At 44.5% G+C, this 26,451-nt stretch overlaps 1 protein-coding gene across 1 annotated transcript in view; it reads left to right on the top strand.

The window, feature by feature from the left end:
- Positions 1-307: 307 nt before the first annotated feature.
- Positions 308-26,451, top strand: part of NTRK1 (neurotrophic receptor tyrosine kinase 1) — a 64,095-nt gene continuing 37,951 nt past the window's right edge. The window contains exons 1-3 of the mRNA XM_040411102.1: positions 308-549; positions 24,718-24,792; positions 25,603-25,674. Of these exons, the coding sequence (XP_040267036.1) occupies positions 308-549; positions 24,718-24,792; positions 25,603-25,674 (389 nt within the window). The remainder of the gene's footprint in view (positions 550-24,717; positions 24,793-25,602; positions 25,675-26,451) is intronic.

Genomic DNA, 26,451 nt, shown 5'->3' with positions numbered 1-26,451 from the left:
CCCCCCATCCCCCGATCCTGAGCTGAATTGAGGAGGGTCCGCCTGGTAGGTGGCTGAGGGATAAATATGGTGTGTGGACATTTTTATTGGTGTCTCTAAGTGTTTATTAATGTGGCCATCAGCGAGCTGTGTGTCCAGGGGGATGATGAGAGTTGCACAGCCCCTCCCTATCCCAGGCTGATGCTTTTGACGAGAGGAGTCTTCACAAGGAGGGGCAGTAGCATCACTTCACTAGTAGTGCTAGATGAGCTCACAGCTATGATCATCCAGGACCAGCAGTGAAGTGCTGGTGGGGACCTCCTGGAAGATGGGGGCTTTGTACAGAAGCCACCGCCTGAGATCCCATGTGGATTCTACGACGGTTGTGGAGATGGTCGTGCAATGTCCCACCTCCTGGATCCTGGCGGGCCTCATGGTCTTCCTTCTGTCGGGTGTGGTGACCTCTTGTCCGGAGTTCTGCAGGTGTTACGGGACCCTGATGCAGTGCTTGGAGCCCAACACTATCAGCAACATCTCGCTCTTCAGAGACGTGGAGAACATCACGGAAGCGTGAGTGTATTGTCTTATTGAACTTCTAGAGGAAGAAGGATGTTCTGTAGAAGTTTTCTGTCTAAACTTTGTTCTTGAGCCTGAAAACAAGTGAGACGGGGAAGACTGGTGATACAGAGACAAGATCCTAAGACTGAGCCAAAGCAGTGAGAGATAGAAACATAGACACCTGTATAGATAGATTGGAGAGGAGATGAATAGTAATAATCTTTATACAGCGCCAACATATTCCGCAGATCTTTACTACTGAGGAATCTCTATCTATCTATCTATCTATCTAAATCAAATCAAATCAGCTTTATTGGCAGGACTAAATACATTTTACCATTGCCAAAGCAAGTGGGAAATAATTGGGTAGGGTTGGGGGATGGGGACATATACAGGGTGGGGGTATAGGAGTCCATGGTATATCAGGCCCCTCTTAGTCTATGGCAGGCAGTAATATATTGTGCTGCTGTGGCAGCTGTGTTCTCCTCTTCCCCCAGCAGTATGGAGAGTCTCTCTTCCTCCTCCATGGAGGTGAAGTCTGGGCAGAGATCAGACAGTCTCCTGAAGTCAGTCTCCCTCACTGCTATCTATCTATCTATCTATCTATCTATCTATCTATCTATCTCATATCTATCTATCTATCTATCTCATATCTATCTATCTATCTATCTATCTCATATCTATCTATCTATCTCATATCAAATCAAGGGTAGGGTTGGGGGATGGGGACATATACAGGGTGGGGGTATAGGAGTCCATGGTATATCAGGCTCCTCTCAGTCTATGGCAGGCAGTGATATATTGTGCTGCTGTGGCCGCTGTGTTCTCCTCTTCCCCCAGCAGTATGGAGAGTCTCTCTTCCTCCTCCATGGAGATGAAGTCTGGGCAGAGATCAGACAGTCTCCTGAAGTCAGTCTCCCTCTCTGCTATCTATCTTTATCTATCTTTTATCACAGATGCAGTTTCAAGTATTTAAATACAAAGTATGTTTGGGGACAATAGATTTGGATTGTTATGAATGAACTGAAATACTTGTTATAATGATCCCATCAGATGCAGTTTATTCTAATGTTCTGTGCATTTAGTGGCACCCCCCCCTCTAATGACAATGCCCCCCTGCTGCGCCTGACTTATTAATGGACTGTCTTGAGAGGGAGTTCCGGCACTTGCCCGCTCTGATGGATTGCCCCCCAAGGTGCAGTGTTTGTGTACTACAGGAGCACTTGAGGGTCGCTCCACAACAGTTGGGGCTGAATAGAAGCAGAGGCACTGGGCGTCATACAGCGGCAGTGATCCAGCCGGGTTCTCCGGAAATATCCGCTGAGATAACTATTTATTTATTGTAATGATGTATATATGTAAGGAGTATCAGACTGGAAATATAGTCATAAATATCTGTCATATCTGACCCTGTCCTTCTCATCTCATACCCGTCTATCCAATAATGATAATAACATCCATTTATATAGCGCCACCATATTCCGCTGCACTGTACAAATCCAGAAGGTTCATGTACAAAACAATAGACATCACAAAGTTACAGGGTAATATACAAGTGATAGGCTAGGGGCGAGGGCCTGCTCCCAAGAGCTTACAATCTATGAGGAAGTGGGGGTGACACAAAAGGTAAAATCTATCTATCTATATCATATCTATCTATCTATCTATCTATCTATCTATCTATCTCATATCTATCTATCTATCTATCTATCTATCTATCTATCTCTTATCTATCTATCTATCTATCTCATATCTATCTATCTATCTATCTATCTATCTATCACATATCTATCTATCTATCTATCTATCTATCACATATCTATCTATCTATCTATCTATCTATCTATCTCATATCTATCTATCTATCTATCTATCTATCTCCTATCTATCTATCTATCTATCTATCTCATATCTATCTCATATCTATCTATCTATCTATCTATCTATCTATCTATCTATCTATCTATCTCATATCTATCTATCTATCTCATATCTATCTATCTATCTATCTATCTATCTCATATCTATCTATCTATCTATCTCATATCTATCTATCCATCTATCTATCTCATATCTATCTATCTATCTCATATATATCTATCTCATATCTATCTATCTATCTATCTATCTATCTATCTATCTATCTATCTCATATCTATCTATCTATCTATCTATCTCATATCTATCTATCTATCTATCTATCTATCTCATATCTATCTATCTATCTATCTATCTATCTATCTATCTCATATCTATCTATCTCATATCTATCTATCTATCTATCTTAGTATAATAGTTGTCTGTGAGCTGAGATCTGTTCCAATGACGGGGCAATGACGCCCGCTAATGCACCAACCACCTTTTTCATGAGATATCTATGATTTGGATAATACATTTTGTCTTGTCATTTTAACACTCCTGGTGGTCTAGGGCAGTGAGAGGGTAGTTATAAAATCCCTTGCGGTCTAATGCTGACCATGCACCTTTTAAGTTTTCCAAATCTGACGATTTTGGAGGCGCCAGACAATCATCTGTTATGCATGGAGTGCCCGACATTTCCCATGGCAGATGTTCTATTGGATTTCAACATGCCCGATCCATGGACATCAAGGGAGAGAAGTCACCGCCAGAGGTATCTGGCAGCGGCTTCTATGCCCCATTCAGAAGACATGTCCACTTGGCGGAGCTCAGGCGGGGTCAGGAGGCATCGCTGTTACTCTGAAGCACTCAGGCCACAGCATTCCCAGACTAAGGCCTGAATGAGGTTTTTTATTCCTTGGTGGTCTAGGGCAGTGAAGTGGTCAGTGGTAAATTCAGATTACTCCTTGGAACCTAAAAGATGAGGCCCTGTACAGTTGCCTAGTTTGCCTTCTTTTTTTTTTTTTCAGATTTTTTTTTTGGGTGAATGCGAACACAGTGGTCAATTATTCATGTATTTCTAGGAGGAATAACAGAGGGACATAACAATTCAGAGTTAAAAAAAAAAGAAATTCAAGTATTTACTAAAGGTAGTTCACCAAACTCCCCCATTAGACTGCCCAGTAAGGAAATGGTTGTGCTGGCCGTTCCCTGTCTGTACGTGTTGTAACGTAGCTGTGAGCTTAATAAATGCTTCTGTAATTCATTTCAGACTATAGCGGCGTCTCTCCGGAGGGATAGAAAATAAATGTACTAGGAGGTCCGCTAACACCTCACTGACAGCCAGTAAAGGGGAGCTCCACCAGATGACAGTACCACCGGGCGTCACAAATGGCACAGCAGCTGCTCCCCCTGCGTGGGGGCCACAGATCGTCTGGCAACCTAGGAGAGAATCTTAATATTAATTGCATAGCGGTATTATTTATTAGATTACGGTATGTACGGTGCCACTATTTGGTCACTATATGTTGGTATTATTTGAGCACTGTATTACGGTGTTTACCACCATAGCTACGGTACATCGAGTGACTTCTGTAGTGTACAGAGGTGACCACTTGGTATAGCATCATTATTAAGGCTGCTCTATGGAAGCATTATATGGCCAAGGTATGGCGCTGTTATTTGGTCACTATATTATGGTGTTTACCATGATAGGTATTGTACATTATGTAGGTTGCCAAAGCAAGTGGGAAATAATTGGGTAGGGTTGGGGGATGGGGACATATACAGGGTGGGGGTATAGGAGTCCATGGTATATCAGGCTCCTCTCAGTCTATGCAGGCAGTAATATATTGTGCTGCTGTGTTCTCCTCTTCCCCCAGCAGTATGGAGAGTCTCTCTTCCTCCTCCATGGAGGTGAAGTCTGGGCAGAGATCAGACAGTCTCCTGAAGTCAGTCTCCCTCTCTGCTATCTATCTTTATCTATCTTTTATCACAGATGCAGTTTCAAGTATTTAAATACAAAGTATGTTTGGGGACAATAGATTTGGATTGTTATGAATGAACTGAAATACTTGTTATAATGATCCCATCAGATGCAGTTTATTCTAATGTTCTGTGCATTTAGTGGCACCCCCCCCCCCCCCCCCTCTAATGACAATGCCCCCCTGCTGCGCCTGACTTATTAATGGACTGTCTTGATAGGTATTTTACATCATGTAGGTTATGAAGTGCACAGTGGTGACAACATAGTATAGCAGCATTATTTAAGTTACTTTATGGGTGCATTATATGGTCAAGGTATGGCGCTGTTATTTGGGCCCCATGCTGTGTGGCACTTCTGGTATGATTGGTTGCACATGGTATGACGGTATATATACGACAATAGAAGGTACTGCCTTGGGCACCATCACAAATAAGGCTGGCGTTTATGGGTTGTACAGTTTGCAAGTGGTGTATCTAAGCTTATCATATGCATTTCTGTGTTCTGGGCTGGTGTATCCAGTCTGCTGAGCTGCGTATCTAAGTCTCTCATATGGGATACCATCTGCAGAGCCATTTTATCTGAGCCTATCGTGTGATATCATCTGCTGAGCTGGTGTATCTAAGCCTATCATGTGTGATACCATCTGCTGAGCTGGTGTATCTAAGCCTCTTGTTGTAACAATGTATATATTATACAGTGTTGTAGAGTTTAAGTACCTAAGCATATCTCGGGATTATCCAACATAAGGTGGCTGGCCTGGGGTGTATCTAAGCCTATCCTGTGTGATACTGTCTCGGAGAACCATGGAGCACTACACCCACCCATCATGGAAGAGCTGGGAAGACCAGTCCTCCCAGTCTGTGATTTTCCTGGAGAATTGCCCACTTACAGGCCGGTTATTCATAAGATGCTGAATTTTTTAAACCCAGGTGTTGACTGTACCCACAGGGAGCGGCAAAAGGTTAAATTCTGAGCCTGGCCGGCCATTACATAGCAGGATCACCGTGTGAAGATGATTGAAGGCTTTTAACAGGACCACGAAGCTCAGGAGTTTGGTTACCTCTCCCCAGGGGAGCCTGTGATTGGCACAGAGAAGAAAAAAGTCTGGGTCCGGAACGTCCATCAGACTGCCCACCCACAGTACTGAGCTGGTGGTCTCTTCCAAGGACAGTATATATGTGTGTATGGAGCGTGTAGGCAGTGGTGGTGGATGATGGTGGTGATATGGGGGCTGGGGGGATGACACACGACTGCTGCCTTGCATATTGGGACATATCACTTTACAGGGCTTTTAAGTTGAGTGTGTTGTTTATACATAGAAAGGCCTCAGTGTGGAGAGATTCATCTGTGACCGGGGACCCTACACCAGACCGGCGGCGATCCAACCTGTCATGGTGATGATGGTGAATGTTTGAGGGTGACTCTATATCTGGTGAGATATAGAATCTTAAGAAAATTGCCCTTAATTGATATACCTTTGAAAATGAAGCAAGACCTCCACTGAGGAGTCACAGAGTCCTGTGCCATAAGGATCACTAGGGGGCAAGTCCAGGGGTGGACTGGCCATTGACCTACAGGGAAAATTCCTGTTGGACTGAGCCCTTCTCTTAAGCTAAGTCTATAAAGATCTGATGCCTCCAGTGTTAAAAAAAAAGGTCAGGTGCCACCTGCAGATCCCCTCCTGAATTCAACTGTGAGTCCTCAGAGGTCATCATGGTGGTCTGGACTGAATGGAGAAGAGAAGGAAAGATAACATCTACATAAGAGGGGCACCTTCTGGGCAGTATTTTGTGGTATTTCATTCAGCTTGAGCTGCATTTTGTGCAACACTGGTCTTGGTAGGCCCACGTACTTGTGTTGTACTCCCCTACAACATGGAGCCACTTTTAGTTTTTGTTCCAGGGCCACTTTAATCTATCTATCTATCTATCTATCTATCTATCTCATATCTATCTATCTCATATCTATCCATCTATTTATCTAGATGTAAATATCCTGACAAGGGAAGAGCAGGATGGTGTTCCCTTCAACCTATGCCATGCTCCAGTTCTGTGAAGTCCTTTGTTGGTGTCGACAGCTCCACTTTCCACCTTGCAGGCCCCATCCTTGGGAGAGCTCCGTATTGATTTTCTATACACAGCCACATTTCTCCAACATTATATTATTTAATGGACGTCCCCTGGGGGTGAAGCTCATTAATGACCAGCGTGGAGTCCTCCCCTCTCCTGTTCTGCACACATTATCTGCTCATCAGATGGACCCTGCAGTGAAGGGAATGAGGTGCAGCGCCTACCCCTAAGGCTCTTGACGTGCAGCTGTCACATATCATTTCATGGGTGTCCAAATAATGACACATAAAAATATATTTGTCGATTAGCCCTGGGATCATAAACAGACCAGCGGAATAATGGATGGAATGAAGAGGGGGTTCCTGTTTTACCAGGGTCTCCTGCCAGCCCTGGTGAATACTGATAGTTAGAACCCAGAGACAAGAGGTAGAAGAGACCTACAACATATCCTTCACTGGGGGGTTCCCTATAGCGCCCTCTATTGTCAGAGCAAGTTTAGTGGAAGATTTATGACTAAATTGACACAAATGATAAAAGGTTAGAGCTCAGCAGATCAATTAAAGGCTTTCTAAGCTGGAATGAGCATTCTCCGCAATGTGCTCTAGTTACATCTCAAGCAATGCTAATGAAATTTAGGATTTCCTGTCGTGTAATGTGGCCTTAATACATACAATCCGCCCAATTTTTTTTCTTGAAAAGAAGCAAACATGACAGGACCATATATCACCTTAAAAGCCCAGATCAGGTCAACAAAACCATTTGTAGCCAATAAGTGACCACTCACTGGAGACTCCAAATGTCCACTCCCTGGTGACCATCTGGTACATTCCCAACCATCTCAGAACCAACCTTAGGTGTGCGGACCCGGAGAGAGTTTCCACCGGACATATAATTTTTTCTCTACTGAAGGAGGCATGACTGTCCAAGATGGCCTAGTCACTCAGATGGTGCCACCAATGCCTCATCCGATGGAGATCCAACCGTACAGGATTCAGCCTTATTCCTAAGTTTATTGATTTGAGCCCCAATATAACTGCATTATTTGGGCACTATATGGTAAAGGGGTGTCAACAGAAACTACTGCACAGGGCACTGACCCACCACAGGCCAACCCGTGATATCTTACCCTGTTTTCTTACTAGTCCCACCTAGGAGGAAATGGGATACAGCAAATATTTAGCCCCCCCTATATACCCAAGAGGGAAGCAGACACCTTTTAGTGTTATAGACACTATTTCCTTGGCTTAGTAAGTTGCAGATGTTACTAGTTCCTTAAAAAACTCTTTCCCTTCCTGTCTGCAGATGGTATCTGTCACTGGAGATGGTTAGAGACATCACTCTGTGTCAGATGTCTTTAATATCCCCTTTAAAATTGCCAGCGTGCAAACTGCTTATCTTGGCTCAAGCAGTATAATAGATCTGTCATTCTATCATTAACCTTGTGCTTGCTAGTGATAATAAAGTGTTTCCGTTTCATTGGGCTTCTAGAACAGTCTGGAGCAAAGTTTGTTGTGGTGTCAACTTAAAAACTGATGTGAAAACTGCTTATCTTGGCCCAGGCAGTTACAATAGATCTGTCATTCTATCATTAACTCTCAGCCTGCTATTCAAATAAGATGATAAACTTTCAATATGGACTGTTAGAATAGTCTGGAGTGTAGCCAATAGATGGCATATGCGAAAACTGCTTATCTTGGTTCAGGCAGTACAAATGACCTGTCATTCTATTCTAGCATTGCCCCTATGACAGCTTGTAATATAAGATGATTCATTTTTTAATGTGGGGTGTTAGAAGAGTTAGTGTTGCTTGTAGTGGTGTCAACTAGTGGCAAATGTGAAAACGGTTTATCTTGGCTCAGGCAGTACAATAGAGCTGTCATTCTATCATTAACCCACTGCCTCATAGTGATAATATGGTATTGCAGTTTCATTGAAGGCTTTTAGAAAAGTCTGGAGTGTAGCTTGTAGTGGTGGCAACTAGTGGTAAATGTGAGAACTGCTTATCTTGGCTAAGGCAGTACAATAGAGCTGTCATTTAATTAACCCTCTGTCTGCTAGTGATAACATGATGATTCAGTTTCAATGTGGGCTGTCTAAAAAGTCTGAAATGTAGCTGATTGTGGTGTCAACTAGTGGCAAATGTGAAAATGGCTTATCTTGGCTCAGGCAGTACAATAAAGCTAGCATTCTATCATTATCCTACTGCCTGCTAGTGATAATATGGTGTTTCAGTTTCATTGAAGGCTTTTAGAAGAGTCTGGAGTGTAGCTTGTAGTGGTGTCAACTAGTGGTAAATGGTGAAAACTGCTTATCTTGGCTCAGGCAGTACAATAGATCTCCTTCTATCATTAACCCTCTGATTTGTGTCCCCAGTTCATCCAGTCAGTGACAGCATGTTATACCGTCACCTGTTCTCCCTGTGGTCTATAAATGAATAGATTTCCCTGTTAACAGCTCTGGTACCACGTTTCTTTATTAATTACATGAAGGACGCAGGCTCTTTGATCTTTCATGAGTCTGAGAAGATAGAGACGGCAAGGTCTTTAACCAATTACATTTGCAGGAGAACAGCATGGCTTCCATTAGTTACTGCTTTACAGAGCAGATAACGCATCATTAAAGAGTCAGTCACAGATCATAATCTCAGTTAATTTATAGGTTGGGGGTAATGGAGTTTTAAAACCTCTTTAATCTCCCAGACCTTTATTGACTGGAAGGTTGATGATATCAAGCCGAAGCTACAATGCAGGACTAAATAAAAATGACTAATTAATTCCGTACATTATCATCACTGTCGTAAGTGCTGATTACATCTGACTGAGGCCGCTGTCTGCTAGAGGAGATAAGGAAGTGGCTGGGCTTATAGAAGAACTTTCACCATGGGGTTCCTTATAGGTTTGACCCAAGACCCAAAACAGAAGGGGGCTTATAGCAAAGATCAAAATGGGCATCTGTTATGGTACCAAGGTTATGCCTCATGGGATAGAAAAACCTAGTGTTTGTCTATGGTCTTTGGCCAATTCTTTACTAACCAGTTCCTATGGAGAAGGAATTCCTACACAGGTTGTCTGTCCAAGTAGAAAAGAGGGTGGAACTGACCAGGGCTGGGCTCCCTCTCTCCAAAGGTCCTGGTCTGCCTCTAGTATCTAATCCCAAAACCTACATCCTGTCCCACCTCTCCTTATTCTGGGTCTTGTAATTGGTTAAAGACTGTTCAGTCTTCTGCTTCTTGACCATCCCAATTTTTTTTTTGACCACCTCATCCATTATTTTACCTCCGTTGACCTATAATTGGCCAATGCCAGTGCCTACTTTGTCCACATGTCCAACCATTTTGAACAGACCTGTATTTTATGATCCCCTTATCCGGTGCATTTGTACACCCCTTAAGGATCCCAAAATTGTGATTGTCTCACCCATATGAGAAGAGTTGGAAGGGCTTATTGTAAATATTTTGGGTCATGGGAGGTCACGTTAAGCCCCACCCAACTTTTTCCCAAGAGCGGAGTAAAATTGGAAAGTTTATGTGCAAAATGTTATGTGAAAAGTTGTATACATCCCTTGATAAATCCTACAGCTCTGTCTCCTAGAAACCGAGCTCTGACCCTATAAAAGATATATTATGAAATGAATCATTTTTGACCCATTAAAGATACATTTTAGGAGTTTAGTTGAGAATCACGGCCCGAACAGGTTATTCCCAACGATCTGTGTGCATTTTGGCTGTGATTTTGATCATATATCATGGCAATGATGATTTATATGGTATATCACCAGAGGGAGCAGGAAGCAGAGATATAACATCATATATTTCCTGGATCGGAGGAGGTGGTGGTGGGGGGGGGGTCTCATATAATATTCTGGGAGCTCTCTGCATGTATAATGTACTTATTTTGTAATAAAATCTTACATTACTTGAGTCCGCTGTGAATTACGAGGAGGCCAGGGAGCTTAATGTTTCACCCGTACTGTGGGAATGTACGGAGTCTGGAGATGTGATCAGAACATGTGTAGGACAAGGTATACGGCGGAATATTCTATTTACACCAGGAAGCTCGGGGACTTGTGAGCGCCATCGAATAAGGACGGCCAAGTTTAATCATTGCTCCTAATCGAATCCCAGCTGCATTAGAGGCTATTAGTGATAATCTGCTCAGTCCTAAAAGGGTTTTATCCCAGGAAGAGCCTGCAGCGCTCAACCAAAAGCCTGGCCGTCAACATCAGGCTCTTTTATACAAGTGATATTACAAGAATTATTATTGTATCTTCAGTAGGTTATGAATATTTATCAGGTCATTGTAAGTTAAGCATATTATATGCACTGTATTAAGGCCCAGGCTCATAGCAACCAATTAGAGCATTGCTTTCATTTCGTAAACTGCCCTGGAAAAATAAAAGCTGAGCTCTGATTGGTTGCTATGGGCACCAAAGACTGTTTGAAAACTGGCTGTATTTATTGCCCATAGCAACCAATCAGAGCACAGCTTTCATTTATTAAACTGCTCTGTGAAAATTAAAGCTGAGTTCTGATTGGTTGCTATGGGACGTATATAAATTGTGGATTTTCAGCTGCATTATGGGCGGACAATACACAGTATGTACAGTAGTAGCAAAGTGCACGTGCTGTGTATAAACCTCTAAGTGGCATCAGTATGGAAATTTAACTTATGTGCAATGCATAGCCGCAGCAAAATCCACAAATAATCCGTATATAACAAATGTAAATCTTGCTATGGATTCCTCATAGATTTCTTCTGTTGCCATTTCCGTCCTGCATGGACGTACCTTTAGACAGTTTTGATAGATGAGGCCCTCAGTGTTGGAGGGGGTTACCAGGGGCGTAGCTATAGGGGGTGCAGAGGTAGCAGTCGCTACCGGGCCCAGGAGCCTGAGGGGGCCCAAAGTTCCTTGTGCCGTATAAGAGGACACTGGTATTATAGAAAGTACATGCTGGTCAAGTTACACCTCTGGCTGAAGGGAAGGGGTTAGGTCAAGAATTTCGATTGAGGGGGGGGTGCTGTTTCAATTTTTGCCTCAGGTGGCACGAAGGCTATGTGTTTCCCTGTCCCTTGCCACAAAGTAGGGGGCCCAAGCTGAGCTCTTGCACCAGGGCCCATGAGCCTTTAGCTACGCCCCTGGGGGTTACCATGGGCCCACCAAAGAAACACATTCTGAGGGGACAACCTCTAAGACTGGAAGGTTCTCTGTGGAATATCCCCCCAAAAAGGACTCCAACAGGAATTATGGTTGTCTCCTGTGTCAATCTCATTACTAAGTCACAACCTGGTGCCCAGTAGAAGATCCTCAGGTCCTCTTGTAGAGCACTGTGATCATGTAATGAGAATAATGAAGCTCATCCATGGTCCATTTGGTAATACTGAGGCATGCAAAGTTCTGTATGACTCCATGGGGCCCTCAAGGTCTGAGGTCAAGTTGGAGAAGATACACCTTAGCCACTATTTCCTAGGTTTGACTCTACAAGCTGAGGAATCAAATTCTATATTCGCATAGTCAATGGGAGGATGTAAGTTGTAGTCAGATAAGGCGGACCAACACTGAATTCCAGCATGGCTAGTATAAATGTTATCTGATCATTCAGACCATAGGTAGGTTAGTGCCCTGTGCAATACCTTTTATTGTGTACGATGTGGTGCCCATATAATAGAATCATACAGTTCCCAAATAACATTGTGGTGTCTTGCTCCAGTATTACAGCTAGACTAGGGAAGTTCCAGATGCCCAGACCAGCAAAACAGGTGGCACCCCCTACAAGAGTAACAGAAGATACAGGTATATCCTGTGGACTCAGATCGCATATCCCTAAGGCTAGCCTTGTGATGGTTTTTGGGGCTATTTTATAGGCTGCTATCTGGGCCCAGGATTTTATAGGCTGTATGACCTCACGCTAATCTGTCAGGTTAATTAGATCAGGTGTCATTGCTACACACATCATAGACGTGCTCTCAGAAGAATATTGCCCTAAGCTTTGGCTTGGCTTTGTGAAATGTCCATCTTCTCCCATTTTGCCTTGACACTGAAGACGGTAATATCATAGAAGTCGTGAAACCCTGTGGCAGATTTATGGTTATTTAAAGAATATTGAGAATGCAATTAAATGTTCGACGTTTTAATAGAAAATGGTCTGATAATTGTCACATTTCTGGTCCATGTCTGCTCTAATGGGTGGAGAGGAGCCTGTAAATCAATTCCAGACCCTGGGATCATCTCATAATGATTTTATGAGGGGAAACCTTAGTGGTTTGTAATGGTATTGGCTGATATTATCACCTATGTGTGTCCTACTCCTCATTACTACACAGTGGCGGGTCTCTGTAATCTCTCAACACAAGTTGCAACCCATTTTCCATCCTAGAAACTTTAGCTTCAACTTAATGAATAATTATAAAGAGGGCAAATGGGGCAACTACACCACCTAGGGCATACTACTTGCCAACAGTCCTAATTTTGTCTAGACAATTCTGCAAACAGGGTGGAAAAATTTTCACCTCAAAAACAGGAATTTTGGGTGTGTTGGTAAGTATCACCTAGGGGCCTCCCCCAACTTTGGTAGAACCCTGATGGCCATGGATCTATGGGTTCCTTTGCCTCTAATATCCACCCTGTGATTGTACACCTTAAGAATCTGCAGAAATCTCAGCCTACATCACTCCTGGGAGCAGGGAGCACATGGGGTGAGATGATAGAAGTGACATTACCTTGCATGAGTTGATCTGATTTGAACCCAGTCCCTGCTTTTTGCATCACTGGGTAAATTAACATTATCCATCAGGTCTCCAGAGATGGACGACTCGACTTGAGCATAACAAATAATTACTTCCCTCTATTGTGCTTAATAAACCCTCCTGAGACCTGGAAACGATTCAAGAGCAAATACTATATAGGCGATGCCAAGGACACGGCAAACAACCAGCATGGGTTTAATGTATGAATATTTGATTGGACATCACTTATAATAAGGTGATCGTATGCTGAAACTCAACTTGAACAGGAGGACGTGGACTTGTTTAATGGCTGCTGTGGAGAATATATGAATAAAGTTTAGAATGGAATTGTTTCTCGTTTCCAAATGGTGCCAAATCTCACTGGGACCCATGAAGGCAAGGTTTTTTATTTAGAGATGATTTCACCATAAATGGCCCCAGCCATATATGTGCCTCATTTATCAATATGCCCCCATAAGTGCACCAACCACTTAAGTGACTGATGCTTTGTTAACTGTCTTAGCCACAGATGCCTCCATAAGTGCCCAGTCATATGTTTAACCCATTATAAGTGCATCATCCCCAATGTACCCTCTTAATTGCCATAGATGCCCTAGCTTCAGATGCCAGCATAAGCCAAGATGCTCCAAAAGTGCTACAGCCACTTTTGCCTTGGCGAGTGTCTACAAAGATGCCTCATAAGTCACTTATAAATACCTGTGTCCCAAGCCACAGATTCCCCCATAAGTGTATCATCAACAGATGTGCCCCAGCTTCAGATGCCACCATAAGTGCCCTCACCACAGAAGCCTTGATCCCTTGATAAGATCTTATACATAGATGCCCCATAAATCCCTGCCCCACCCATATATGTAATGCCCCATCCTCCTATTTGCCCCATACGTGCCTAGCCATATTTGCAACCCCTTTCAGTGCATCATCCACTGATGTTCCCTCATAAGTGCTCTAACCACAGATGCTCCCATAAGTGCCCCAGCCACTGGTATGCTGATAAGTGTCCTAGATATAGATTCCCCTTAAGGGCCACAGCCACAGATGCCTCATAAGTCCCTTATCAATACAGCACATGCACCCTCAAATTGCCCAAGTGCATCAACAAGAACTCTCGATGTTCACATAAAGTCCCCAGTCTTATCTGCCCAATAAATGTCCATATGATTTTTAAGTGTCATAGCCAGAGATACCTATGTAATTAGTCACAAGTCTTTCCCCTTAAGTTCCCCATGTACACAGGGCCGGATTAAGAGCATCATGGGCCTGGTGCTGAAGATTTTAATGGGCCTTTTTATAGAAAATGAAAACGCAACGCAGAGCAACTTTTTATAGCACAAATAAAGTGTGAATTTACGCAAAATTACGAATGTGAAAATACGCATGCATAAAGTTTGAAGTGTGAACGGGTCTGCATAATCCCATTCAAGTCTATTGGACTAAAGTTCATGCGTAATTTTGAAGCAGATTTACGCACGGGTTTGCGTGTGAAAAATCTGCTGTGTGAACTTAGCCTAAGTGTACATCTCTGGCCACAGTTTAAATATACAGCCATCTATATAGATGGCTGTATTATGTATAGCCACCCCCCAAGGAGTTAACTAGTGCTGCTGGATATGTCATTCAGGAGCATGAAAAAGCTATTCACGTCTAAGCTTTTCCAAGCTCCTGAATGGCATATGTGTTTATAAAAGCTAATCTATTATAAGCAGATATGCCATTGAGGAGCTTGGAAAAGATAGGTAGGCAAGAAATAGTCACCTAGCTTTTCCATGCTCCTGAATGGCATATCTGCTTATATGCATACATGTTTATAATAGCCAAGCTATTATATGCAGATCTGCCATTCAGGAGCATGGAAAAGCTAGGTGAGAAACAGTCACCTAGCTTTTCCATGCTCCTGAATGGCAGATCTGCCTTTAGGTATATCTGTTTGTAATACCTGATCTATTATAAGCAGATATATCATTCAGGAGCATTGAAGAGCTAGGTGACTAGTTCTCACTTAGCTTTTCCATGCTCCTGAATGGCAGATCTGTTTATAATAGATCAGGCTCAGCTATTATAAAGATATATATGACTATAAGCAGATATGCAATTCAGGAGCATGGAAAAGCTAGGTGAAAAAAATCATCACCCAGCTTTTCCATGCTCCTGAATGACATGTATAAATGATACAGTATACAGTATAATAGGTGAGGTGAGCCAATGCTGATTTACTTACCGCCTATGAGTTGTTTTCTGGGCAGTACACTGAAGGCTGCTGAACGCGACTCACCGCTGGCAGCACCCCTGACTCCATGCAGGAAGAATTTTGAACTTCCCGCGCGCAGCAGCCGTCACGGTCTTTCACTTTACGGCATGGCCTAGGCCCCAGGGGAGAAGCCTGACGTGACGACGCAGCGCGGCGTGCACAGCTGACCTGTCACCTGACCTGATCTGTCAGCTGTCACTGTCCTGGTGAGTTCTGTAAAGGGCTGGCCTGGGAGATTTCTCCTTGCGCGCCGGCCCTGTCATCATCTGACAGTCAGCACGGTTCGGTCCTACTAAAGGGTTGCGGGGCGGCCGCCAGGCAACCTCAGCGAGGCGGCCTATGCGGGCCTAGCTCCGGTTGGCCTATGCGGGCAGGGCCGGACTGGGGATAAAAACCAGCCCTGGAAAAAGTTGCACACCAGCCCCACAGCGTTGTGTCCTTATTTACTTGTTTATAATAGGAGAAAGCATTCATTTTAAAACACGAATATGAATTTTGCCCCACAATAGCTCTTTTGTAGAACCCCCATGGAGGGGGGGGGGGGAGAGCATGTAGCAGAGCTAGTATAGCATGTAGCAGAGCTGTGTGTGTACAGGGTGCATGCAGCAGTGTAGCAGAGCAGGAAGCCTGGTAGGGACTCAGTGACACCATTCTTTTAACTAATAAACTCTCAGACAATTATCTGAGTCCCTGCAATAACTATAGCCACTACATCACAGTCTGCTCCACTGCATTCACTGCAGCAGAGCTGTGTTTGCCAGGAGCCAGTCCCTCCTGACCTTCGGTTCACTTGAGAGCCAACTCAGGCTACTTTCACACCTGCGTTCAGGTGTCCGCTCATGAGCTCCGTTTGAAGGGGCTCACGAGCGGCCCCAAACGCATCCGTCTGGCCCCAATGCATTCTCAGTGGAGGCGGATCCGCTCAGAATGCATCCGTCTGGCGGCGTTCAGCCTCCGCTCTGCTCAGTGAGCGGACACCTGAACGCTGCTTGCAGCGTTCGGGTGTCCGCCTGGCCGTGCGGAGGCGAGCGGATCCGTCCAGACTTACAATGTAAGTCAATGGGGATGGATCCGCTTGAAGATGACACCATATGGCTCAATCTTCAAGCGGATCCGTCCCCCATTGACTTTCAATGTAAAGTCTGGACGGATCCGTTCAGGCTACTTTCAGACTTAGAAATTTTTCTAAGTTATAATGTAGACGGATCCGTTCTGAACGGATGCGAACGTCTGCATTATAGGAGCGGATCCGCCTGATGAAACATCAGACGGACCCGTTCCGAACGCTAGTGTGAAAGTAGCCTCAGCAAGTGAACCGAAGATTCGATGAGCTGAGCATGCGCATTGATCTTCAGTTCACTTGCTTCTGCCGGCTCAGGAAGTGAACCGAAGATCCGATTCATGAAAAAGATCCGAACTTCCCATCTCTAAGAGCAGTGACGCAGCCGCGGTGACAGAGTGGGAAGGGGGGGCGTGGTGTAGTGACAGCGTGGGGAAGAAGAAATTACAGAGCTGGAGGGGTGGAGCAAAGAAAGGTTCTGGGGGAGGAGCAGTGACAGCCGTTACAGAGCCAGGGGCATTGATAGAACTTTCACCTCTGCCAGCACCCCTCAGAGGACCCCCTTTCTGCATGTGTTGTCAAACTGGGAAGGTGAGGGGGGTCCTTTCCATGCCACATCAGCAGCTAGTTTGCCTAAACCACCTAGAGGTACGGGTAGTAATGTGCTAAGATTAGCAAGAGTGATCACATTAAGGCCTCGTTCACACCAGGCAGTGTGTTCCGGCCTGATTCTGTCCAGAATGCCCTGCACCGCATTGCGGCCGGCTAACTATATTGTGAGGCAGGAAGGGGTGTAGTGGTCTGTTGAAGTGATTGGCACCATAACCATGCCCAACGGCTGCAATGCGATTGGCTGCACAGGATCGCAAGGCACATTATGCCTGCGGTCCAGTCCAAACAAAATGCTGCAAGCAGCCTTGTGACCGGACCTCAGGCATAATTGTGCCTTGCGATCCCGTGCATCCGATCGCCTGCGCCTGTGGCTAAGGTGCCATTCACTTCAATGGATTGTCACGCCCCCTCCTGCCCCACAACATAGTGAGCCGGCCACGATGTAGGCATTCTGGACAGAATCATCTGGTGTGAACGAGGCCTAAACTTAGTCATTTCACACCACAAAGGCTGGAACGCAAGCCAGCCACCCATCCCTGCATAAGAAAGCGTGGCGGTGCATTGAAATAAGGTTTTGATTTAAAATTATTTTTTGTATCAGGACAAGTAGGTTGTCATAAGGGACAAGTAGATCGAGCCCCCGCTTTAGTCCTTCGACAAGTAGTTTTTTTTAAAATTTTCACACCCCTGCACTGTTATGGGGGATCTGCGGATGGCACTGTTATACAGGATCTGTGGATGGCACTGTTATACAGGATCTGTGGATGGCACTGTTATACGGGATCTGTGGTTGGCACTGTTATGGGGGATCTGTGGATCACGCTGTTATGGAGGGGATCTATGGATGACACTGTTATGGGGATCTGTGGATGGCACTCTTATGGGGATCTGTGGATGGCACTGTTATGAAGGATCTGTGGTTGGCACTGTTATGGGGGATCTGTGGATGGCACTGTTATGGGGGATCTGTGGATGGCACTGTTATGGGGGATCTGTGGCTGGTACTGTTATGGGGGATCTGTGGATGGCACTGTTATGGGGATCTGTGGATGGCACTCTTATGGGGATCTGTGGATGGCACTGTTATGAAGGATCTGTGGTTGGCACTGTTATGGGGGATCTGTGGATGGCACTGTTATGGGGGATCTGTGGATGGCACTGTTATGGGGGATCTGTGGCTGGTACTGTTATGGGGGATCTGTGGATGGCACTGTTATGGGGATCTGTGGATGGCACTGTTATGGGGGATCTGCGGATGGCACTGTTATACAGGATCTGTGGATGGCACTGTTATACAGGATCTGTGGATGGCACTGTTATACGGGATCTGTGGTTGGCACTGTTATGGGGGATCTGTGGATCACGCTGTTATGGAGGGGATCTATGGATGACACTGTTATGGGGATCTGTGGATGGCACTCTTATTGGGATCTGTGGATGGCACTCTTATGGGGATCTGTGGATGGCACTGTTATGAAGGATCTGTGGTTGGCACTGTTATGGGGGATCTGTGGATGGCACTGTTATGGAGGATCTGTGGATGGCACTGTTATTGGGATCTGTGGATGGCACTGTTATGAAGGATCTGTGGTTGGCACTGTTATGGGGATCAGTGGATCACGCTGTTATGGAGGGGATCTGTGGATGGCACTGTTATGGGGATCTGTGGATGGCACTGTTATTGGGATCTGTGGATGGCACTGTTATGAAGGATCTGTGGTTGGCACTGTTATGGGGGATCTGTGGATCACGCTGTTATGGAGGGGATCTGTGGATGGCACTGTTATGGGGATCTGTGGATGGCACTGTTATGAAGGATCTGTGGATGGCACTGTTATACAGGATCTGTGGATGGCACTGTTATACAGGATCTGTGGATGGCACTGTTATACAGGATCTGTGGATGGCACTGTTATTGGGATCTGTGGATGGCACTGTTATGAAGGATCTGTGGATCACGCTGTTATGGAGGGGATCTGTGGATGGCACTGTTATGGGGATCTGTGGATGGCACTGTTATGGAGGATCTGTGGATGGCACTGTTATGGGGATCTGTGGATGGCACTGTTATGAAGGATCTGTGGTTGGCACTGTTATGGGGGATCTGTGGATCACGCTGTTATGGAGGGGATCTGTGGATGGCACTGTTATGGGGATCTGTGGATGGCACTGTTATGAAGGATTTGTGGATGGCACTGTTATACAGGATCTGTGGATGGCACTGTTATACAGGATCTGTGGATGGCACTGTTATACAGGATCTGTGGATGGCACTGTTATGAAGGATCTGTGGTTGGCACTGTTATGGGGGATCTGTGGATCACGCTGTTATGGAGGGGATCTGTGGATGGCACTGTTATGGGGGATCTGTGGATGGCACTGTTATGGAGGATCTGTGGATGGCACTGTTATTGGGATCTGTGGATGACACTGTTATGGGGATCTGTGGATGGCACTGTTATTGGGATCTGTGGATGGCACTGTTATTGGGATCTGTGGATGGCACTGTTATGAAGGATCTGTGGTTGGCACTGTTATGGGGGATCTGTGGATCACGCTGTTATGGAGGGGATCTGTGGATGGCACTGTTATGGGGATCTGTGGATGGCACTGTTATGGAGGATCTGTGGATGGCACTGTCATGGGGATCTGTGGATGGTACTGTTATGGAGGATCTGTGGCTGGTACTGTTATGGAGGATCTGTGGCTGGCACTGTTATGGGGATCTGTGGATGGCATTGTTATGGGGATCTGTGGTTGGCACTGTTATGGGGGACCTATGGATGATGCACTGTTATAGGGGATGTGTGCTATGACTGTACTCTGTACTCAGCCTCCGAGTCCTACCTGATACACAGCCCTGAACAGCCGGATGACAGCTCTGCACAAGCAGCAGCTAGCAGGCTGAAGGACCTTCCGTGATGTCATGATCATGTGATCAGTCACATGTGTGGGAGGAGTCAGGCTCCGGGCAATGTCCGTGCTGGAGCCTGCTGTTGGGGGCGGGGCCGGGGGATGGGCTCCTCTCTCTGTCAGTCCCTCTGTGTAATACTGCACCAGTCAAGGAGCCTCCTCACTGTCGGCACGGCCGGCCATGCAGCAGTCAAGGCTAACGGGCCGTGCCAGTGCGGCCCTGTATGCGGGCTGCTGGGCCTATTTTCATGCAGGGGCCTGGAGCTGCAGCTCCATCCGCCCCTACGTTAATCCGGCCCTGCATGTACAAATGTGCACCCTTAAATGTCCCAGTCCCAAGGGTACCTCCTTGAGTGTCCTAATCACCACAAGTGCCTTGTGACAGGTGTTGCACTTCAAGAACCTGCCTGAGATGTGCCCCCTATTAAGTCATAGCTTAGCTTTGGCTTGGGTAGATTGGCATGTGACCTACTAAATTTCCACCATTCGATTGCCCACAGCAGCCAATTGTGGCCCATGGTTCGTGGACGTGTTGGCACATGAGATGCAGACGGACTATGGAAAATCTCTGCTATCAACATTAGGATGTGCCATCCATTATACCGGAAAACATAGACTTTTCTATGTCTGGGGACTTTCCTGCCAAAATATCTGCATTCACAGAGCGTTTTTTATGTCGTTACACAGAGGGATTTTTTATGCTGTTTATACATTCCGCCCATGTAAGAATTTTCTTTCCATGAAAATTCTGTATCCCATGAAACAATCCCTATGAGTCATGGTGGCACCTTAGCATGGAGGACATGTATCGAGGTCATAAATCCACAGGGTTCACACCTCCTTGGCATCCAGTTGTGACTGTTTTGACAGATCAAGAAATTATTTAGTGTTTGCCCTGATTACGTGTGTGTCGTACATTCTCCATCTTCATCTGATACAACGGTGGAGGCCATTTATGGAAGGTGATAATAGGAGAAGCCCACTCTGTAGATGAAGAGCGATGACCTCATGTTGTAAGAGGACACCCACTTCATTAAAAGCACGCTCTTTACTAGTGGGTGTTATTGGTGGGATGGAGGGAGAAGAGGGGGACGGAGAAATTTAATACCTGTCTGGGAACGATGTCATCTGTCTACTTTCTCAGTCTTTTCATATACACAAACAGTGAGGTCAAGGAAGGGCATGCTGGGAATTGTGGTACAATGAGTTTTCTGCACAACCTCATTGGACCAGATTAACTACATGGTCTTCAGCTAGTATAATTATGCTTTTGGATCTAAAGACAAGTTGATATCATTTTATGCCTTTTTTATATGTATACTGTACTCTATGTTGAAGACGTTTGTGTCCCATTTTGAATTTACGTAACGAGGAACACAGAATGTGCGCCTGGTTCTTCAGATCCTTATAATCCAGGGATCTGAAATATCTGACCTCCTAATTTACTGGTGAAATTAGATGAAGTCCTGTCTGCGTCAGAGCTGCAGTACGTATAATATTCACATTCATTTTATTTTTTAGGGCTTTTGACCATAAGTAGGAACACATTAAAACAACACTAATATGGTTCTCCTAGATATTTCCTAGTTATCTGTTTTTAAAGGGGTTATCTTACCCCTGTTTAGATTGAAGCCGACATGAGGATCAGCTGATTGCTCTGGAAATCCCAGCCAGTCAAATGCTAGCAACGAGGGAAGCTGCAGGGGCCATTCGAAGGTTGCTGCAGGAGAAATGTAGTATTACATGGCCAACTACATAAGGAACGGATGATCAAATAAACTTAGTGGCCACCAGGCCTGTTTTGCATGGACTGTCCCTAATATTCAAAGACAATTCTGAGAAATTGAGGCTATCCTAGGCTGAAAATGGCTTATGTAAGCCCCATCCAGAAGTGAGTGTTTCTCAGAGTGGGGCCTAAATTCCCAGACTAAGTATGGATCCACCAGAGTAAGCTATAATCTTTGCTAGCTCCCCTCCACTGACGCTAATACAGAGGAGTCATAGGACAACCCATCTAACATCTAGGGAATTGTAGGCATGGTCCTACATACTTCTTCCTAATAATCTTGCCAAAATGTTAACATTTGACATCATAAATTCAACAGAAATTTGTAATAACTTCCAGGATCTTATAGTTATACTATCTACAACCCTGATTAAAATTTTTGAAAAATCATGTACGTGGCTGGTGGAGGAGGAGAACGAAAACAAGCTCCCACATCTCCCCCTTCCTGTCTTCTATATTTCAAACTCTAATTAATAGACTGGGTGCAAAAATTGGAATTCAATTTATTTTAAAAAAATAGAATTTTGGAAGGTTTGGGTGGATGACTCTACACAAATAGAATGGGAAGAGTTAATCTGAAAACTGGCTGTCCCTTTTGGCTAGTCTTTACACCTGTGCTTCCTCCAGATGTGACTTCAGACTACTGCCTCAGCCGAGCAGGATTATTCCCTTCCTAATCTGGTTATTTATTAATGTCATTGCACAAGAATCCTCTAGGGAACCTTCAAAGGATTTTAGGTTTGAGCCACTGGCCAATGATTTTGCAGCTGTGAACTCTCAAAGGGAAGAACCAAAGTTCAGGTGGTCTTCACTGGAGCTCAAGACTACTGAGGAGTTTGTAAGTGGGTGGCCTAGTCATAAGACACAGTGCTCTGTCTTCATTTCAGAAATAGTTCTTGCACATCAAAGTCCCAGATTTATAGCCCGGATGTATGGGGACCCAACCTGAGGCCAATGCTCATATGTTGGAAGCCTAGTGAGCTAAGTTGCAGGCCTGACTCCAGGTGGTTGGAAAGGCCATGATAACATAATCCCATGAGCAGTGAGTGGAAAATCAGACTGGTAAGCAGTCTCTAGAGCAGGTATCAGCAACCTGCGGCATTCCAGCTGTAATGGAACTACAACTCCTAGCATGAACACTTGCTTCGCAGTTCTCAGAACTCTCATTGAAGTGAATGGAGCATGTTGTGTGTTGTAGTTTCACAACAGCTGGAGTGCCGGAGGTTGCTGACCCCTGCTCTAGAAGCTGGGATTTTTTTTTATTTAGACCTGGCCAATTTATATTTAGCCTAGTGAACTAAGTTTGAGGCCTGTCTCCAGGTGGTCGGAGGGGCCCAGGATAAGCAGTTAAAAGTAGTGGAAATTGAAAGATAGTCGCACCTACCTCAGACTGGAAAATCTTACCAGGAACCAGTCTAGAGGGTGAATTTTTTTTATTATCTAGACTTAGCCAATTTACATGTAGCCTGCTGCTGGAAACCTAGTGAGCTAAGTTGGAAACCTGGCTCCAGGTGGTTGGAGGGGCCCAGGATAACAGTACCCTATGAGCAGTTACAAATGGTGGAAACTAAAAGATAGTTGCACCTACCTCAGACTAGGAAATCCAACTGGGAACTAGTCTCTAGAGGCTGGAACATTTTATTATCTTGACTTGGCCAATTTACATTTAGCCTGCGGCTGAAAACCTAATGAGCTAAGTTGGAAGCCTGGCTCCAGGTGGTTGGAGGGGCCCAGGATAACAGTACCCTATGAGCAGTTACAAATGGTGGAAACTAAAAGACGGTTGCACCTACCTAGGTGGGCATAGTCAAATTTTAGACCTGGACAGGACCGGGAAGCTTTCCTGGAATTTCTGTTTGTGTAGCAACATGTATTCCCTATGAAATAATAACTCTGGAAAACGTTGTTTCTTAGACCTTTGCGTTATGCCATTCATCTGTTATTCCTCTTAGAACATAGTTGACCACTGTGCCAATCAGTGCTGATAGTGTCGCGTGTGTAGGAACTATTGAAAAGGGCAAAGGTATCATCCATTTGTCATATACCCAGTGGCCTTTCAATGCTGGAGTCCTGGGTTCAAATTTGACCATGGGTAACATCTGCATCGAGTTTCTACGTCCTCTCTATGTTTGCGTGACTTTCCTCCCACATTCCAAACACATACCAGTAAGTAAATTTAAGAGTCACAGTGAGTGATGACAATTTCTATACATCAATTGGTATCTGAAGCACCATATAAAAGAATAAATTAATAATTGCACTCCAAGAGGAATAAGAGAGGAACACTTGAATGCAGAGTCCTAAAAAAAAGCTTCCGATATGTTGATTTATAGGAAATGCATGTATTTACTAGAACAGACAGGAGAACTGATTTCCGACTGCTTTCTTACAGAAAGGGCGCCACACCAGTCCACAGGTTGTGTCTGGTATTGCAGCTCAACTCCATTGAATTGTATGGAGTGTACTAAAATATCACAACCAACCTGTGCACAGGTATGGCAGCCATGTTTTTACAACTTTAAGGAAACTAGATATAAGGTCAAGAGATGAAAATAGTAAAAAAATAAAAAATACAATTTTTATGAATTAAAAAAAATTCCATTTAACCACATTTGTATATGACTACATATTTTATTAGGCCCAGGAAGTCTCTAATAGACCACAATGTGATTGCAGAATATTTTGTGAGGGCATCCTTGTAACGATCTTCTTGCCTAATGATTCTAATTGTCCATAAGACTGTAGAGGTCACACTGAGAGGCAAAGGATTTTGCCCAGTGAAGCATTACAATATAATGACCCAATCTAAGTATCTTCAGTGACATTGTCAAGTAGACATTGAAGCTTCAAGAAGCTCTTCCTCGGGGAATCCTTACATCTTGATTGACAGTTGTCTCCTCTCCAACAGTGTGATCGAAAACCAGAAGGACTTGTTGAACCTAACTCAGATGGACATGAAGAACTTCAGAGAGCTGAAAAATCTGTGAGTACTCAGCTCTACGCTCTCTGTAGAGACATTAATTCTTCTTGTCATCATGTCTCTTGATGCCATAAGGGGAATGTAAGACAAATGGTTCAGGAAGTGTGAGGAGAAGGGACATGACCTTGAGCCTAGGGTGGAATGAAACAAGCATAATTAGGGCCAGAGTGAAGACAAAGTTCACTCCAACATCCCTGGTTTCCTCACAGAGGATGAGGATGAAGGCCCATATTTCATCATCAGCCAGTCTACATTCCTTGCATTCATTTTTTATTTAAGAGCACCTGTCAGAAGGGTTAACCCTATGAAAACAGGCATGCTACCTGGCAGGATTGATCCTGCTGATTAAAATGATACCTGTCTTGTGAAAATCGGTTATAGCGTTCCTGATAAAAAGGCTAACTTACTCTTTGGGTAAATGAGTGCTTCAATGCACGGTGGGGGCGGGGCTTAAGCTGTCGGTGCACCTCATGCTGACCACGCCCCCTCAGTGCACCAAAGCTCACATTTGTATAAAGGATAAAAGTCTTTTTCTATGGATCGCTATAACCGTTTTTCACAAGACGGGTATCAGCCGAATCAGCCAAATCAGCCCTACTGGGCAGTATGCCTGGTTGAATAGAGTTGAGCCTTCTTTTAAATTGTTGCAACCGTAAAAATTCCCTTATTTTGTCATAGTATCTCCTTCTAGCACTAGAACAAATTTTTTAGTCTACTCACCACATAGAGACAGTGAACAGGATTGAGCTGCAAGCAATCTAGACAGAAAATCTGAGGTCTTTCCTTTAAGAATGCTCTCTTTTCTTTTCACAGGACCATTTCGAACACCGGCTTAAAGTACATTTCTGAAGACGCTTTTCACATGAATCCGCGAATGACTCACATGTAAGTGAATATCATATTTAATATTTTTTGGTACAGGACATTATCCGTGTCTGGAAAAGGATGTAACCTATACTCACCCCTTGCGCATGCGCAGACTAAATTTTTCAGAGCTCATTGCACATGTATGGAGTCTAATAGGCTGAAGTTGGTGGGAGGGGTTCGCCCTGAAGAACACTCCTCCTGTGTTGCATGCTGGGAACTAATGTTTAGAGCTTCATGCTGAAACTACACCCATGTTCCACAGCAGGAAGCAAAGAATGTCTACAACGGAGGCCAGTCGAAAATCAGGAGGGGGGTAGAAACTGAAAATGATAAGACAAACTGCTTCTATTATGCATGTTAGGTAGAAGACACTGTTGGGGAAAGGTTTTTATGGACTCCTAGAATGCCAAGAATGAATACATAATGAATTAAATTCATGATGTGGGAGATCCAAATGCTGCTGCCTGGTTCAGAAAATCAATTTTCAAATAGGAAATTCTGACCTAATAGAAAGGGGTGCTCCTTGCTCATGACCTTCATCTAGTAGCCAGATTGGATAATGAGAAGGCCTCTCATTCTACAGGACCTGGAATGCACTTCCCAAACAGCCCATAGATTTAACGGAAAACCATGTAATTCTTCATTTTTCCTGTGGTGGCACTGCAGAAAAATCAGACACTTGCAATGGGCTCCTCTACTGATTAGGACTGATCACTGAAGGTTCCTGCTGTTGGAACCCTATGGCTTGCACAGGATTAGGAAAACATGGCTACTTTCTTCCAGAAACAGTGCTGC

The sequence above is a fragment of the Bufo bufo genome, chromosome 11 (assembly GCF_905171765.1).
Source record: "Bufo bufo chromosome 11, aBufBuf1.1, whole genome shotgun sequence".
Lineage (NCBI taxonomy): Eukaryota > Metazoa > Chordata > Amphibia > Anura > Bufonidae > Bufo > Bufo bufo.
Note: the sequence above shows the minus strand (reverse complement) of the source record. Positions and strands in the feature narration are given on the sequence as shown.